Consider the following 19,111-nt stretch of genomic DNA (forward strand, 5'->3'; position numbering starts at 1 on the left):
TTTTCACAGATATTATGAACGTTCTTAGCTTTGGGGGAAGATCTTTTTATGTTTGGAAATACAACAGCATATGCTTTCCTGGTGAATAAAATGAAAAGTATGCTTTTGTGTTTTCCTTTAAATGATGAGTCACGCTGTTACACAGCTGAACTTACAGTCTTTTATACTTACTTATAACCCCATGCTGTGATTCCTAAAATGAGAGCCAGCACCAGGATGGTACCTGCAATGGCACCTATGATGATATTTGTGCTACCAATACCTGTGTGGAAAGGGGGAAAAATCCAGTATTTATTTGAAGCAAATGCTTTGACAGGACACACATTCTAATAAAACGCTATCTCAAACCCCCCCCTTTCAAGAGACATGCTCTTCATTTTCTCATAAATTCATAGGCGACTATGGTGGCTCAAATGCAGTTAAGCCCGCCCAAAATACATCAACACACAAATGTTGCGGTGTTAATCTCTCTCTCTCTCTAGCTATCTATATACTTATTGGGTATCCTTCGGTTAGGAATGTGCAGAAAATTTAGATTATAATTGTCTTTTATGATCATGCAGCAGTTTCATAATTTAGCCACCTGCTGGCATTGTGTTCTCTGGAAAACTCAGTAACAAATAATGTACAAATCAATGAAAACAGAGTAAAAACAAAATCAATTATTATCAGCCATTATGTTCAGTTTAAAGGCATAAATAGGTTCTATGTTTTTTAATTTCAAACAGGTTTGTCCACCGAAAGAAATCCTGACAAGCAAACAAATATTGAACATTAAAAAACTGTGTGCAATCGATATACGTCACAATGATCAAGGGGACGAGAAAATCACATTTTTGGTTATTTTTAAAATAAATAAATTGCACACAGAGCATTTTGCATTATAATAGAAAATGAAAGAATTTTAAATCGTAACACAAGACATGGACGTTACAGACAATACAGCACAATAAGCTCACACCAAACAAGAACTTAAATCTAACCTCACTTTTATACCACTCAAGAATTCCAACAAAGACATGCCCCTGTTAACAAAAAATGTATGTGAAAACAATTTTACCATAAAGCAAAGCAAAAAAGTGATCTCTTAAAATAATTCATTGGCAGACACAATGATAATACAAATGGGAACTGAAAAATGGCTTCTCCTCAAACCATGATATTTGTTGTGTATATGTTATGGACCGATGCCGTAATGCCCGGGCAATTGGTGAAGTGCCCAACTGCAGCGGGCAGATGCCAAATTAGCTTTGAATTTTATGTCATTTCGGCACCTGCCCGGGCAGTTCATCAACTGCCCACAGCCACCCGGGCTGATGGCGAAGAAAGACTTTAGTGTGCCCTGTTGTAACAAATGAAAGGCTAATGGAAAGTAACACAGCAGTGTTCATCCGCTGGGTATCTACTGCAGTTCTCAATAACAGTTCGTCAGTCGAATAACTTTATTTAATCATTAGACTGACTGAATCAAAATTTATTTTTACTTATTTAAATGAAATGCTGAGTGTGAATGCTTTGAATGTGTAAAAAATATTTTTTTACAGAACGAAATGTTTTATGAGAAAACATTTTCTTCTGAGTCAAATTGTCGTTCATATTTCTAAATAAGAAAAATAGAAACTTTATGCTGTTGATTAATGATTAATTAATATTGCCTTGATAAATTAGTTTTGGCACTGCGTTCTTCCTGAGTTTCAGGTAATTATATTTAACTGGGTGGCTTTTACATGTTTAAACTTAACTGTGATTATTAGTCTCTTGCTGATATTGACTGATCTCTCATTGAAACAATGCAGCTCTGCTCAGAAATGTGTACTGTATTACTGCAACAAGAATCAAACAAAACACTGTTGCACTTTATTCTGGACTCCCCAACTGCCCAGTTTCAGCAACGGTCCATAACATATACACAAACACTCTGTGAATACGGTAAGTAGTACCATACAACTGAATTGCTTAGTTTAAATCGGAATACCAGTCCTTCTTACTCTTTCTATACTCACAGATAAAAACCAAAACAAATTAAACAATATTGTGGCAAGGCAGTAGTGTTTCACTCTGTGTGCTGCAGTTTGTGTTGGTCAAGGAGAGTGCCAGGCCTGACATTAGTGTTGAACATCTGGACTGTTTTGTTTAAACTTGTCATTTTGGCCCTTGTGCTTGTTTATTTTGTTCCTGTGTTTCATTCTTTGTTTATTAAACATGTGCAGCAGTGCCTAAACTGCAGCTTTTCTTGTCTCAGAATCTCATCCCTGATGCTATCCTGCTACATTTTGGTGGCAGAGTGCGATAGTGCCCCCTGGAGACTCAGAGGAGGACTGCAGTTAAAAAAAGAAGGAAAAAAAAAGGAGTGGAGCAAGAGCAGGATCAAAGTTGTCTGCAAGCTGAAGTGGCTGTTGTTTGCAGGGCTTGCCTGAAGTTTGGGCACCACATAGAGGAGTGCCCATATGAAGACCTTTACTTTATGTTGGTGTACGCAGGGGATGAGGTGGAGTCCCCGAACGAGTGGCTCTGTCTTAAAGCTCAAGACCAGCTGCTTAACCGAAAGCCAGAGATGCCCTCTGTGAGGGAAGTGCAACGGCCATTCCACCCTCACTAGCCGCTACATATGCAGCTAAGGGGAGAACAGCGGAAGGCTGCAAGTCTGGAGAGCCCAGTTTTGCGACCTGCGCTGCCTTGGCCGGAGTGCCCTGCGCTGTCGCTGCCAGACTGCCCTACGCCATCACTGTCAGAGCCCTGCGCCATGGCCTGCTCTGTTGTTTCCAGGCTACCCAATGCTGTGGCCTGAGCTGCCGCTGCTGATGTGCCCCATGTCATGACCCACATTGGCGCTACCGGAGTACTCTGTGCCATGAACCCTGGTGTACCCAGCGTTGCCGCTGCCACCTCAGGAGTGCCCTGCAACACCGTCGCCCCTGCTAGAGTGCCCAGTGCAGCTGCCAGTGTTGCACCCACCTTCTGTAGAGGAGCCCCAACAGGGTTAAAGTCACTCAGGCTTAGAGGGCAGAAAGGGGTTAAATGGGCACCCCCTTTGTTTGGGAGAGGGAGTAGGTGAGTGTTTCACTCTGTGTGTTGTAGTTTGTGTTGGTCAGTGAAGGCGAATGCCCACCCTGACATTAGTGTTGGACATTTGTTTTGTTTTGTTTAAACTTGTTATTTTGGCCCTTGTGCCTTTTTATTTTGTTCCTGTGTTTTGTTCTTTGTTTATTAAACTTGTGCAACAGAGCTTAAACTGCAGCTTTTCTTGTCATTCCTGACGCTATCCTGCTAGAAATACCTTTAGCTGACTTATTATCATATTGTTATTGAACCTCTTGACATTCTCAAAAGACATTTTATTTGTAATTTCAGAATCATATTCTAGCAGTGGAAATAAGTAGCAGCTGTTTCATGATAAATAAACAAACATATGAAATGGTTCTAAGGCCTACTAGTTACTAGACTGCTGGAGTATGTTTTAACCTTACTGTGATTACGCATGCAGTAGTAATTTGACATCGTGCTTCTGAATCATCTAATCTAAGTGGTCACTTCCTTGTCTCCATAGACACTTTGACCTATTGATCCTATTACATATGGGTTAACATAGGTGTTTACATCATAAATGCCTCTGGTCACAACAAGAACAGAAGCTTTTACAGCAGTGGACCCTGTCCTGACAGAAAAACAGAACAAAAACAAAGCAGCTCTAAGTTCGCTGTCTCTCACAATATTATGTAAGCAAAGTACAATGTATTAGGTACATTTTATTATTTTGGTTCACCAAAGATGCACCTAAACCATTTTTGCTGCTTACTTAAACTTAAGGGGCTAATTTTACAAAGTTACGCAAGGAGGTAGCCTCAACTAGGTGTGTTGGACTCAGAAAGAAAAGTAATATTAAAAAAAAAAAGGTAAAATAGTTAGGGTGTGCAGAGGGGCTCTGTCCAGGCAAAATACTTATATATGCATGCGCTCAAGCTGAACAAATATGCAACAGCAAGGAACATTTACCTTTCATGATCAGCTCAAACCAGCTTGATGCTTCAGACACTCTCCTTGGTCCTAGTGCAAGTTATTTTAAACTACTGTAAGTTCTTCATTTTTTTTTTTTTACTGTGCATTATTTTGATATCAATACCCTTGTGTTTCTACTGCTTATCTAGAGCAAAAATTTGATAATGAAACTATTTTGAAATATATATATATTATATATATATATATATAAGAAATTTATATGATATATATAATATATATATATATATAAAAATTTGATATTAATCAAGTAAGAAATTAACCTTTTAAAGAAAATATATAGACAATAGCACCCTGTAGACAACCTGCTACTGCATCGAGTCTAATTAACAATGATAGACTAATAATAATATAATACCTATACAGTCACATATCATAACCTCTCAGCATGTGGTAAGATAAGAAGCCGATACCTTTTGGCAGCACTAGTGCCCTTTAACATGCATACACAGTAAACACTACCAATACTATAGAATAATTTCATTTGAATAAATTAATCATACTACTGAAACAGTAGGCAGCCTAATTTATATTCTTGGCCCTTCAGTTAATAGGCGTGTGTTTTTAATTTAAATATTATCTGCATTTGGGCATTTTCTCAGGACAAAGAGTTTGTGGGCACACACAAACATCTGGTATTTTTGACAATTTTAGTATTTGTAATATACTTTTAATAATCATTTAATTAACTAATTATTTCTTGTTGATAACTGAATTAGTTCAATACATGTAATGGTTGAAAGTGCTATGCAATAGGGGTCTTGTTTCCACCCTTGTGTGTGTGGGCATCACGGTGTGTGTGTGTGTCTGTGTTTCTCTCACTTCTCTTCCTTTCTCTCTCCATCCCCTTCGTTGTCAGAAGTGTGTGCATGAATTAACATTTGATCGGGGGAGGGGGGGTCACTTTAAACAAGAACTATATACACACCATATTACTTCAATTTGGCGCCGCCCACATATTAAAGACGCTGTCATATAATCGCTTTATAATAGAGGCTGCCCTCGAGTAAACGCCACTATCTGTTTTCTCTGACTATTAAAAAAAAAAAAAAACACAGTAAACAAATAAACGCGCAACACTGTGTACGTGTAACACCCCCGAAGAGATGGCAGCTGCAATCTAGCACAGAAATTACAAACTAATGCACACATTTTATTTTATGGTAGTGCAGTTCTGAAAGAAAATCCAAGACAAACTACATACAGAACAGCAGTCTTTCTAAAGTTCTTATAGGTGGTTTTGTTGTTTTGTTTTTAGTTAATTTGTAATTCCCATACAAGTAAAAACAATGTGCTTACTATCTATAAGAAGATTTATTTTCAGTTTTTCTTGCAGAGAAATTACAAACAAGCAAGCACCAGTGAGAAAAAAAAAAAAAAAAAAAAAAAAAACGAGTAGGGTATACTGTAGTTTTTACAGAAATCAAGTTGATATTCTGAGGTAATTTTTAGTTGATCAATCTAAAATAAACGCTGCTGTGCCAAATTGAAGTAATACGGTGTGTGTGTGTGTGTGTGTGTGTGTGTGTGTGTGTGTGTGTGTGTGTGTGTGTGTGTGTGTGTGTATATATATATATATATATATGCACGTATGTGTGTGTGTGTCTATCTGCGTGCGTGTGTTGATGTGAAAAAACAGTCCATTAGCCTGATGTTCAGCTCTTAAAAGTACTCATGGAACTTTCCATCCGGCTACAAAAACCTTTAAACAGCTCTCTACGACACTTACTGCGCTGGCAAAATCAATGTTCTCTCTCTCTCTGCAAAAAAAGTGCTAGCATAAAATAGCATACTTTAAAAATGTGCTGTTTTTCCTTTGTTTGTACTGCAGCTGGACTCGAACGTTAAGTGAATATGAATAAGAGCGCACCCTAAGGGGAGTGTGGACAAACCGCATCCAGAACTGCACATTTTGGGGAAATAAGTTCAGTTTGTGAGTGTCAGTGACAGAAAGTGCAAACGCAGTACACAAATAAGCAGAAATCAATATTTTGGCGATGATTATTGGAGGGGCCAGTGGCCCTGCTTGCGCCCCCTTGTGCAGGCCCCTGTTCTTTGTTAAGTGAGGACTGGCTGATGAGGAGAGGGGGCTTGTCAAGGAATGTGTGGGCTGGGGTGGGAGTTACAGACTTTACATGTGTGCCTCATGTGAAACTCAGCACAGTTGGAAAATGCAGGAGAGCGGCAGACAATGTGCCAGTTGTCCAGGGTTAATAGATAAGTATGTTATTTTTGTTACTTTGTACCAGGGCTAATTCATAAACTCCAGTCTAGTAGTACTGAATTTATCTGTATAATTGTACCTGTATGTTAATAATAAAACCTGATTACTGTCATTTGAAATTGTTTGTTGCGTCTGGTAATTTTTACTCTCAGGTCTCAACAGATATTAAGAACATATTAGGCCTTGTTTTTTTACAACACCTTTTTCAGGTATCAGCTTGACTAGATTAAACACCCTTCTTAATTTCGACTTACAGCGTCTGAGTACTCCTGGGGTTAAATACAGGAAATGACATCAAACCGGAGCTCTGCGACTTTAACTTCTAGGCGCAAGAATGCATTAGGCTTTGTAAAAAGAGGCTTCTAATGTTATAATGGCCCTTTTAAAACCCCACGTTAAACATTATAGTTAAACTAGATGACACATTTAGACACAACTCTAATGTCATAGTCTTACTTTTATGTTTGGGGGGAAAAAAATTCCTGTTAAAACAATTAGCATGCCAACTGTTGTCTACCAACTGGTAAATTAACTCTAGGGTGGTGCAACTTCACAATTCTTATTATTCATGTGATTCTTGCCTGACGGTGTAATCACTTGGTACAATATTACACAAATGTGTTACCATGTGCAATGAATGGCTTCAGCCTCACTAAACACTAAAGGGGTCTCTAATCCTACATAAGTTTGACATAGGAGAACACGCTCACCTCAAAAAAATATTACTTGGACCTTAAATAAATTATTCCACTTGAATTATTACATTTTGGTTCACACTTTGCTTAAAAATTGCAGCTATAATTATAGTTATATATTACATTTTGAGGACTATATTACAGGAATGACTTATACATTATATTATATTAATATACATTAAATCATTTTTGTCCAGATGTTAAAAAATTAGATGTCAACCCACTAATTATTGATTTAAAATAAACTGTTCCTTAACCTTAGACGTGTTTAGGGGCAAAAGAGCAATTTAAACTGTTAGCAATTAAATGAAATATGAAAACCTAAAACTGCTTTGCCTACTGTCTCACTGTTACATTTAAACAAGCCCCACTACTGCCTATGTTAATATCAAATTGACTGCTATTATAGTTCCTCTTAAATTATGTTTTTGATGATTTATTTATTTTAATCTTTGATTCTCGTTTAATCAGTCTATCATTATTCAACTGTCGATTCCGTGGTTTCTTAATCTGGAACCTGATGTGGATCCTCTGTTCAGATCATTGATTTCCATGTAGTAGTGCACGCTATTACAGTTTGGTATTTTTGGGTTACACACATGGTCAATCTGTAGCGTACAATATGAAGCAAAATGATCATTCAATCAGGTTACACAGGTCTACAGGTGCAGAACAACTTAGCCTTGTTTCTGAAAAGGCTGATTTTCTGCTGTCCATTCTTGATGTACTGTTTCATGTGTACAATTCCCCTCTCTGCTTTACAATGTATTTTGACAGCGTATATTACTTGGTAATACATATAACATTAAAGTTCAATATTTCTAAGCACAACTACACATTAGTGCTACCTATTGATCCTGGTTGTATTTTTTAATGGTGGATCTGGAAACTAGAACTGTAGATAATGTTAGGTTATTATCATAACCCTGGTTCCCTGAAATAAAACACCAAAGCTACACGCAAACGCCTGTGACGCTGTTGTGCCCACCCCCGAGGGCATAAGTAGACTGCATGCACAGATACCAGCATCATCTTCCTTCAAGCATGCTTGTGGCGCAGTGTCCCGCCCCTTTATGTTTATTAAGTGTTTTATGTTGTATGTATGGTGATAATGTTGGTGTTTATGTATAAAATACACAGGATATAAATATGGGTTACGAGCACGAGTGTTTAAAATGTATATTTGTATTTAGGCATGAGGATTGCACAGCACTTCATGTGCAGGTAAAATGTAATATGTGAGCACGGAGAATTACACTTCATTAATTCACATGCAATTGTACCGAGACTCCAATTGAATGATTGATTAGCAATCGAGTCTCGGTACAGCTGCATAAAAACAGCATGTTTTCACTCACTCGGGGTTGTGTGTTTGTGAGTGGAGAACAGGAGAGAGAAGGAGAGATTCAAATAACAATTGCTATTTCGTGCTGGAAGCTCCAGCATGGTACCTGTTTTCTGTCCGTCCACTTTGTTTGTCTGCCTATTTACTTTGGCCAACGTGTGTTTTGTTTAAATCTTTAGTTTGTATTATTATTTAATAAATAAACTGAGCGCCACGGCTCAGTTTTCACCACCAGCATGCGTGTTTTGGTTTCTGTTCCTGGTTCTGACGTCACCCCTGCAAAGCCATCCTTTCACAATGCTACAACCTTGGAAGCTGCGATCTTGAAGTTTAATGGTTACATTTCCATTTCAGGGAACAAGGGGTTAGATAATAACCTAACATTCCCTATCAAGTACGAAATGTAACCATTACCTAATGGGTGAGTGTACGAAAGCTGTTGCAAGGGCAAATTGTATACCGAATGGAATGCTACAAGTCTAAGCCAAAGTCAAAGTGAGAAACTAACCTCGATGTTATGTTGTAAGGGTCGACCACGAAACCGCCCTCAATACTCTAGTTCCAAAACCAGGGTTTGTGGCTCCATGACATTCAGTCTATAGGACTTTATATAGGTATGGGGAGTAGCCCACACTGCAAATGTCTTCCACTCTGGAATAAAGCCCACAAAGTTGTCATGCCCCTGGTGGAATGGCAGTGAGGTTTTCTGAAGGGGGTTTTTCTGAAGTTTGCTCGCTCTTAGGCAGTCTTGACTGTGTCTGTAATCCATTTAAATAGCCTGTTTAGACAGGGCTTGATCGTGGGACTTTGCCCCATAACAGACAAAACTGTTCAGACTGCCTCCAACTCTGTGTCCTGTCAAAATAATATGCTAGTGCCTACACTGGACAAAGCACATGGAGCTGTTGCTTCCTGTCAGACTGGAAAGGAGGTGGATGGAAAGCCTCCAGTCTCCAAAATAGTCTTTGGTAAAAAAGCAGGAATGGCATGAAGTGTAACCTTTATCCTGGCTTCTGCAAAAATTAAGCAGGCTTTAGCAACTGAAAATGCTTGCATCTCACTCACCCACTTAGCGGAGGTGATAGCAAGCAAGAAAGCCGCTTTGAGCGATAGAAATTTCAGCTCAGCTGAATGCAGGGGCTCCAATAGAGGCTACATGAGTGCTTCAAGCACCACGTTAAGCACCCAACGAGGAATAATATCCTTCATAGGCGGCCAAAGCCGCCAAGCTCCTTTTAAAAATTGTCCTGCCAGGAAGTCAATTTTGACATGGCAAGCTGAAATAGCTGCCACATAGATCTTTAAGATAGAGGGGGATTTCCCCTCGTCAAACAGGTCCTGCAAAAATTACAATATAACTGTCATAGGACTGGTCTTATGGGGATGTGGTAATATGCATCCTTGAGGTCCACTACGGTGAACCAGTCGCCTGGCCTGATTGACTGCAATAGCCGTTACATGGTGAACATTTTGAACCGGCATCGACTCAGATACAGGTTGACCTGTCTGAGGTCGAGGATTGGTCTGAGACCACCATCCCCTTTGGGCAACAGGAAGTACGTTGTAGTCACACCCCAAAACGGATGGGGAACATGTCTGAATTACAGAGAATAGCTGGTCTGTACAGTAGTAAGCCCCAAGGTGTCTGCAGTGTACTGACACCAATACTCCAGGTAGCTCCCTGGAAACGGGCCCTGGGCTTGAAAATGAATATTGAGCATTACATTAGTGTAATACACAATTTGTGAAGAACATACACAGATATAATGAACAAGTACTTATCTGTGTTAAGGCTCCCTGCCAGGTTCAGTTCAGTGAAAGGAAAAATTATGCTGGTATATGTGCATGCAGTCTCCTTATGGCCTCGGGGGTGGGCACGGCTGTGTCACAGGCGCTAGCGAGCAGCTTTGGTATATCTCTTCAGCTTTCGGGGGTCTTTATAATTGATAGGTTAATGATATTAGGCATTGACCAGCTGTAGCTTTAGTAAATGCTCAAAAGGGGTCAGTTTTGAAAGTAAATAAATAATAGATGATCAACCTTACTTGTGTACAAAACATTAAATGAATGTACCTACCTCTGGGCCTAACTGCTTCATCAATGGCTAAAGAATTTTTGAAGGGGGAGTAAATACCACAGTCATCCTCAGTCCAGTGTCTGTGGCAAACACACCTCAGCTCATTACTGCAAATCTGGAACACACATTGAAAACAAGTACATCAGTAACAGCTGTAAATTCAAAATTAGAGCTTTCAGTATGATGACAAAAGGTGAGGACCATGGCATATATCAACAGTATTACAGAACAGTACTGAATAAAGGTCAGCAATTCAATGTTTCAATTACAATTTGAGAAGTGATTCCCCAGATAACAACTCACAAGAACTTACGCTAAATAATATTATTACCAAGATCATGACAAATGGATAAGCGGTTCACCAGATATATGAAACAATGTAGGTTTAACTGTCACATAAAGCCGGACAGATGTACAGACAGACAGACACTCACAAATATCCCCATCATTTATACTGAATAATGTTAATATCAAGTTCCATGACAATTGTTTGAGCTGTTCTCTGGATATATTGAAAAATGTGTGATGTGTAACATATAGGTACATACAACTGCCTCCACTATCTCAAAACTGCTGGAGAGAGAGAGAGAGAGAGAGAGAGAGAGAGAGAGAGAGAGAGAGAGAGAGAGAGAGAGAGAGAGAGAGAGAGAGAGAGAGAGAGGATAATGGAGTAAGGGTTTTTAATTTTCTTAAAGGACAGAACAGAGGATACTGGACAGATGGTGTGCCAAAGGTGCAAAAAAAATGATTGAACTAAAAAAGTTAAGACAATATTGTGGGTTTAATTAAAAAAATAAATAAATAAATAAAAAACCTAAACTATCCATTGCCTTGCAGAAATGGAAGATATTTCAATGGCTTTTTTTTTTTTTTTTTTTTACTCCATAGGCTGTATCTCGTTTCCAATTTTTTACACACAGGCATATATAAATTGTATGAAATAAATCTGTATGAAAAAAGCTTTCAAATGATATATTCTATTGTTCCCCTCAAATAATTGTTTACAACCCAATCCCCAAAATACCAGAAAGTGAAAACACGGATTTGGTCTGTTCAATAGAAAGATAATTCAAAGACCATCCTTTGGTATGGGTCAATATGTCTTGTCAATGATATGTGTAACATACAGTATGAGGGAGTTCACGAGGCAGGAGCAATGCCTACCTTACCTTTTGTTTCTGAAGCCTTTCAAGCTACATCCGGACTAAATGAACTGTCTTTGGTTTTAATATAGCGTCAATAGATTTAGTAGTGATGACATTTTAAGTTCCTTTTATTAGCAAATTCTGAGATCTTCAAAAAAAAAGCATATTGATTGGGATCATTGCTAATAAAAAAAAGCATATTAGTAATATACTTTGTCTTTTGATGTTAATAACAGGACAAATGAGCAATGCAATGTTTCTGAAGATCAAACCAATATACCTATACCTAATTGGCAGCCAATTAAAGCTAGTTCAAACCTGACATCACAGAAAATCATAATTGACCTAAGACAAGCAAAGCAGGTAAATTAATATGTAGGTTTTTTTTTATTTAATTTTTTTATAGTCCAACAGAAGACACAGGATTAGTGAAGACAAACACGAAACACTTAATTAGTCAACTCTTAACAGATCCTTGTGCATACAGCACGATATGATTAGTGTGATGCAGATCAAAGAGCAATGCAGGTTAATTTTCTAAATGAATAATATCCAATGTATGTTCTTCAGAATACCACAGACGGACAGTCTTTATCTTCCAATTAGAAACAATATTTTATTTTGCAATTAAAAGAACGTACAGTTAGAATTTCTTTTGGGGCCAGCTGCAACCTGTATTTGTTGTCAACTTCAAGTAATAGCAACAAGGACCGGTAACTGCCAGACTGCACTTTAACATTCTAGTTGGGGTATAATACACAACAAATATATATGTTATTATATAAAATTACCACATGCACCAGTACCATAATTTGAATGTATTGTTGATAATGAATTGTGTACTTCATGCCCTGCCATTTTTCTTGGGTCTATCACCCTCTACCAATAGGAGCATACAGCACCCAATCCTCTACAGCCCTAGAAATAATAATCTATCCCCAGAAAAGCCATTTTACTGTTAAGAAATAACATGCATATAATGCACTTGCATTGTAAGATGTGATGTATGTGCACAGTATACAGCAGTCTTTCATGACCTAACCAGATGCTGTCTCATTTACCACTGTGTGTGAGCCTCAGAAATGTTACAGTCAAAAGCATGTTTTAAATGTATTTCCAACTATGAGCAGAGATGCATGTCTGAATTAGTTTCAAGTTATTTAACTTTATATGACTGCACAAATCAGGTCAGGGAGGTTCTTAGCCCTTGTTGACACCACTAGCTTTCCTGACATGTACATTCTTTTAGGTTTCACAGAGAATAATTTTCAATCAGATGTTGCATCTCAGAATATTATTTTCAATTTAGAATAATGTACAGTAAAGGTTCAGTCAACAAAACTGCTTTACACCTGGGGAAGATCTAGGCATTTTGTTTGAATACTGCTTGCAATATGTCAAGAACATCATAAGAAAATGTTACTTGCGTAAGAAAAGCAAGTGGAATTTCCAATATTTTGTAGACAGTGTTTATGAGAGAAAGCAGAGCAGAGAATTTTTTTCACAAAAATACTGTCTTTGATTTACTCATGAGTTGCAACTTCAAGTTATTCAGTGGCTGAATAAAGCTTGTTCAAAATATGTGAAAGAAACAACTCCGAACATCTTATTAAGTCAACTATAGCAGGCGGCTCTTTTAGCTCATTCCAAACCAGGATCGTGTACTGAATTAAATCAAAGAGCTACATTTAGTAATGGATATGTGAGGCTGCCATAATTCTGATTTAATCCTCGTCCTTGTGTGTGTGTGTGTGTGTGTGTGTGTGTGTGTGTGTGTGTGTGTGTGTGTGTGTGTGTGTATGTATGTGTATATATATATATATATATATATATATATATATATATATATATATATATATATATATACACACACACACACACACACACACACACAGTGCCTTGCAGAAGTATTCAGACCCTCTCACGGTTTTTACATTTTGTTGTTTTAAAGCTTGCAGTCATGACACTTTGAAGTAGGAATTAATATGTATTATATACACAACCTACTCCACACATTCAAAGCAAAAACAAAAAGAAAGAAGTAAATGGATAATTAATATGAAATAAAAATGGAAAAGTCATGATTGCATAAGTATTCAAACCCTTTGCTGGGGCAAACCTAAATTAATTCAGGTGCACAAAATTACCTTAACGAGCCACACAATTAGTTGAATGGTCTCTGTCTGTGTGCAATATTAGTGGTTATCATGATTTCAGAATAAAAACAACTGTCTCTGTGAGGTTCTTTGGTCAGGTAGTGAATTTCAAGCAAAGACTCAAACATGAAGACCAAGGAGCTTTCAAAGCAAGTCAGGGATAAAATCATTGAAAAGCAGACATCAGAAGAAGGGTACAAAAAAATATCAATGTCACTGAATATCCCTGTGAACACAGTCTACTCAATCATCAAGAAATGGAAGGTGCATTGTACCACCCAGACACTGCCGAGATCAGGCTGTCCCTCCAAACTGAGCAGCCGGGCAAGGAGGAAACTGGTGAGGGATGCCACTGTGATGTTAATGACAACTTTGAAAGAGCTACAGAGTTTAGTGGCTGAGATGGGAGAAAATGTGCATCAGTCAACAATATCCAGAACACTTCACAAAAATAGCCTGGTGGCAAGAAGGAAGCCATTACTAAAAATAAGACATCTCAAAGCCCGCATGGAGTTTGCAACAAAGCACCTGAGTGATCCTGAGTGAAATGTGGCAAAAGGTGTTGGGACTTAAGACTTAAAACTGGGGCAAAAATTCACCTTTCAATGATCCAAAGCAAAAGGCCACAGCTACACTGAAGTGGCTTAAGAATTAGAAAGTGAATGTCCTTGAGTGGCCCAGTCAAAGACCTGACTTGAATCCTATTGAGAATCTGTGGAAAGACTTGAAAATTGCTGTCCACAAGCGATCCGCAAGCAACTTGAGAGAGCACAAATTGCACCAAGCCGGTGTGCAAAGTTGGTAGAGACTTACCCAAAAAGCCTTGCGGCTGTAATTGCTGCCAAAGGTGCTTCCACCAAATATTGAGTTGACGGGTCTGAATACTTGTGCAATCAATGTATTTCAGTTTTTTTTCTTTAGTTTTTACTGTAACTTATCTTACCCTTAAAGTCTTCAGTTTGAGCATTCAAGTTTTGAATAAAATATTAAAGTTTAAAAAAATGTGTATGCATCATTTTGTAATTTCACAAAATTGGACACCATAGGAAGGGTCTGAATGCTATTGCAAGGCACTGTGTGTGTGTGTGTGTGTGTGTGTGTGTGTGTGTGTATATATATATATATATATATAATATATATATATATATATATATATATATATATATATATATATATATATATATTAATTATATATATAGTATATATATATATCGCACGTGCGCAATTGTACCCGATAAGATAGTGTTATGTCTCGATATATTCTCAGATATACAATGAATTATTTAATTAAACCAACTGCACCTCTATTAAGTGTTTCATCCAGTCATTAGTAAATTGATGACCTCTAAAACCAGATTTGTCTACCCTTTTTTGTCTACTTTTGTAAAATAGAATAGAGTACTAATAGTATATAAAACATACCCCATGCCCTGAACAGATTCTCGTATCAGTGGTACCAGGGCAAGTGCTGAAGTTAAACGCTTGTACAGAAACACATCTGTGGCCAAAACACATCATATCAGCTCCACAAGGTGTGCCATCTTCCACATACCCCAGGTCAGTATCGCCATCAATCACATGACCACCACTGTAGAAACAGAAAGGGGGAAAAATGAAACGTATAAAATGATCTGTTGAATTTCATTTCTTTCCTTGTGTAGTCTCTTTTATCGATTTAAAATAAAACCATGGTGTGTACATAATTGCAGTGTATTACGTTGCTTTATTTGGGACTACTTTTGTGAGGATACAGTGTATAGATTTACAACTGAATCTCTTGGTGCAATAAGATTAAATATGCATTCTAAAACATGTTTAGGTAAATACTACTACTTACTGGATTATAATGTATTTTTCAGCACCTGGCAATCTGCTGGATAGCAATGACCACCTACTTTTCGGGGTCAACCCAAGTTAACCATGGGCGCGTGGTAGATGCAGCCCAGGATAACCATGGGCACGTGGTAGATGCAGCCCAGGATAACCATGGGCGCGTGGTAGATGCAGCCCAGGATAACCATGGGCGTGTGGTAGATGTAGCCCAGGATAACCATGGGTGTGTGGTAGATGCAGCCCAGGATAACCATGGGCGTGTGGTAGATGTAGTCCAGGATAACCATGGGTGCATAGTAGATGCAGCCCAGGATAACCATGGGCGCGTGGTAGATGCAGCCCAAGATAACCATGGGTGCATAGTAGATGCAGCCCAGGATAACCATGGGCGCGCAGTAGATGCAGCCCAGGATAACCATGGGTACGTGGTAGATGCAGCCCAGGTTAACCATGGGCGCGTGGTAGATGTAGCCCAGGGTAACCGTTTGTAAGTGGTAGGTGCAACCCAGGGTGATTCCCCAGTGCAACAAAATGCTCTAATTAAATCCAGCTGTGACCCGGCATAGTACAGGTTGATCAAACCAAACCCAAAGTATTGTTACTTAATAGCAAATGTGTCTGTATCTTAAGAGTGTGAAAACACTGTTGAGTGAATTGGTGGCAGGGTAAAAGATCTGCATGTAAATAGTGTATATTATTAGATGTAAATAAAGATTTACTATTTTGAATATTTTAAGTTTGACAGGGATGGGGTTCATTCCATCCCTGCCACTGCCCAGCCTGAAGGTACATGTTGTTTCTGACTTGTGTTTTGTTTGAATCTTTTATTTTGGCCCCTGTGTCTTGTTTATTTGTTCTTGTGTTTTTGTTTGAATCTTTTATTTTGGCCCCTGTGTCTTGTTTATTTGTTCTTGTGTTTTTGTCTGAATCTTTTATTTTGGCCCCTGTGTCTTGATTATTTGTTCTTGTGTTTTTGTTTGTTTACAAACATGCACATTAGTGGTTTAACTTCAGCTTCCTGACTCTGAGTCTCCTTCCTGGTGATAAACAGCCCTGATGTTGTGTTCTTGATCCTTAACAACCTGGTCCAATTGTACAGCTAATTGACCAAGCTATTATACATTGAAGATGGGCCTGGTCAAAGCTCCCAGTCAAAAAGCAAAGGTCTTTCGTTTATTTGTACATACGCACAAGTCATGTCATAACTTACAATAAACAAACTATCAAAACAACAAATCCATAAGGAAAACATCTCAGACTTGGCTTTACAAGCCATTTAAACTTATTTATAACATATTCCTTAAACATGATCTAATTATTTGAACACGAATAATGGGAGGACACAATGGAACTCTGCTCTACTGCAATTAGTGACTCGTTTTTAGATTAGCCAAATTCTTGTCAGAAAACAGAAAATGTATTTTTCTGAAAAGTTATAATCAATCGATCACAAAGGTTAATGATGCAGACGCACTTTACTGTAGTAGCTAGATATAAACAGGAACTGTAGAACAGTGTTGACCATGCTTTCTGATCTAAATGAAAGTTAATTACCTGCAGTCTAAAGCTGTGCTTTGTTGTACTACTGAGAAGGAAGTCAACCCTCCCTGAAGCTCCCCCAGCCTGGGAGCAGGTGAGATATTGGAACACAGGAGATAACCACAATGCACATCTCTGCATTGAAAAAACAAGATATTTTTTCATCAGGTTTGCATCACAATACAGAACAGTATGAAAATGCAAATGCTCATTTAAACCAATATAAAAAAGCTAAATTATGACAAGATCACAAGGTCACCAAATCTTTATTATCTTCATGAAAAAGGTCTCCTTTTTAAGATCTTATACACAAATAATACAAATACAACAATGATTAATATAATTGAAAGTTTTGGTACAAAGTATCACAAAATTCATGGGCCATGCGTACGGTGCACTGTACGTGATCAAAACGAAGTGCTTTTTTTTTTTTTTTTTTTTTTTAAGTCGTGTTTACACGATCGCAGTCCTTGAAGCCCACTTCAGTATGAGCGTGGTAACACGATCCCTGTCCTTAAATGGCTAACATGGAACATTTATAATGACATTTTATAACAGGAGAACCATTCCTTACTGTTTATTGCACTGAATCCAAGTGTCTTTGTCTTTGCCACAATTTCCTTTTTCTGTCCCTTCTATGTTCAATTTCTCGTAACAAAATTTGTCTGCAGATGTTGCTTCTGAAGACCAAACAAAAAACAGTGTGTCTTAAAATTCAAATGTACAACCACATCCCAGCAAAAACAGTTGTTTCTAGGGTTTCTGTTAGAATTAAAAAAAGACATATAATAAAAATACAGAAGGCAGTTGTACTTACTTTCACCCCAAATATATTTGCACTGTCCATCTTTAGTTTTGCATCGCCCATTAAAACAACGACCCTGACAGAAAAAGGAACATTAATTTGTGTACAAACAGAAATATCTACAAACTGCCTTGAAAAAATAAGATATAATGAATCAGCATAACATTGAAATTACCTGATCTCTCTCACAGGCGTACCCATCCATTTTATGAATGTTTGGAGGACACTACAAAACAGAAAAATATTCACTTTATTATATTCTATTATTAGATTGTTACCATTTGGAAGCTACTCTGAATACAATTGATGTTCCCTATAGATATCAGTAAAAAAATAAATAAATAAGACCAGAGATTTAGCTGCAAATATGAGACAAAAATTAAATCAAAGGGCTTTAGATTATCTCCTAAATTGAGAAACCAAATGTCAAGTCAGTTGTGAACTTTATCCCAATCTCCCAATTACTGTACATTACAGCTCAGCCATCCTTATAATTTAATATAAAGTACAACTATAACTTCTTGGATGTGTTTGTGCAGTGGTATTGCATTTTTAGTAGTCATCATGGTTGTTATTTTGCAAGTTACAACTGTTACAGCAGAGACATTCTATAAATACTGCTTCCTTGATCGATTACCTACATGGACTAGCCAGCAAGGTGGATAAATCTCAGAGGGGCTACCCGCTGACTCATCACACAAAATACATTCGAAAACTTCACTGCCAGCAAACTGTACTGAACTATAAAAAGGGCTTTAAAACCCAGCTACCACTGTACATTTTCAAGGTGTTTCAAGAATTGTGCTTTACAGGTACTGTAAGTGGACTTTATTTCTATGCGGTATGCATGTGGTAAGTTTCAGAAAACACAAATGCATCTCTGACTGTGTGCTTAGTTCGGCAGTCCATATGCAATCTTGCAGCCAACAAAGATGGACCACCTGTTCAAGCCACAATACAAAGTGGGTTCAGTGTTTGAGGGCCACCAAGATGGCGGCGATAGCGTTGTAGTTATCCAGTGACTGAGAATGGTTGATTCAATAAACACTGTGCTTACAGTACATTCAAATCTGTGTCTATGAAAAGGTATTACCTCGCTTGAATTCCCAGTGCAGTTCTCTGGGATGTCACAGTCGTTCACAGAGTCTCGGCACACAGTCCCCATTCGTTCCAGCTGCACCAAATAAATAATACAATTTAGGCCTGGAGGAATTTTTTGTTGTAAGGCAGAAACTTCCCAGAGTAGAATAGTTTATTTACATATTGTAACAAGGTGCG

The 19,111-nt window shown here is 38.0% G+C and overlaps 1 protein-coding gene across 4 annotated transcripts in view; it reads right to left on the reverse strand.

The window, feature by feature from the left end:
- Nucleotides 1-19,111, reverse strand: part of LOC121314996 (disintegrin and metalloproteinase domain-containing protein 22-like) — a 102,779-nt gene that overhangs the window by 23,923 nt on the left and 59,745 nt on the right. For all 4 annotated transcript variants that reach the window (XM_041248823.1, XM_041248822.1, XM_041248821.1 and 1 more), the window contains exons 18-25: nucleotides 18,927-19,007; nucleotides 18,009-18,059; nucleotides 17,846-17,909; nucleotides 17,603-17,708; nucleotides 17,044-17,163; nucleotides 15,079-15,244; nucleotides 10,356-10,470; nucleotides 172-262 (exon numbers count right to left, since the gene is read on the reverse strand). In XM_041248823.1, coding sequence (XP_041104757.1) covers nucleotides 172-262; nucleotides 10,356-10,470; nucleotides 15,079-15,244; nucleotides 17,044-17,163; nucleotides 17,603-17,708; nucleotides 17,846-17,909; nucleotides 18,009-18,059; nucleotides 18,927-19,007 — 794 coding nt within the window. The remainder of the gene's footprint in view (nucleotides 1-171; nucleotides 263-10,355; nucleotides 10,471-15,078; nucleotides 15,245-17,043; nucleotides 17,164-17,602; nucleotides 17,709-17,845; nucleotides 17,910-18,008; nucleotides 18,060-18,926; nucleotides 19,008-19,111) is intronic.

The sequence above is a fragment of the Polyodon spathula genome, chromosome 4, assembly GCF_017654505.1.
Source record: "Polyodon spathula isolate WHYD16114869_AA chromosome 4, ASM1765450v1, whole genome shotgun sequence".
Classification (NCBI taxonomy): domain Eukaryota; kingdom Metazoa; phylum Chordata; class Actinopteri; order Acipenseriformes; family Polyodontidae; genus Polyodon; species Polyodon spathula.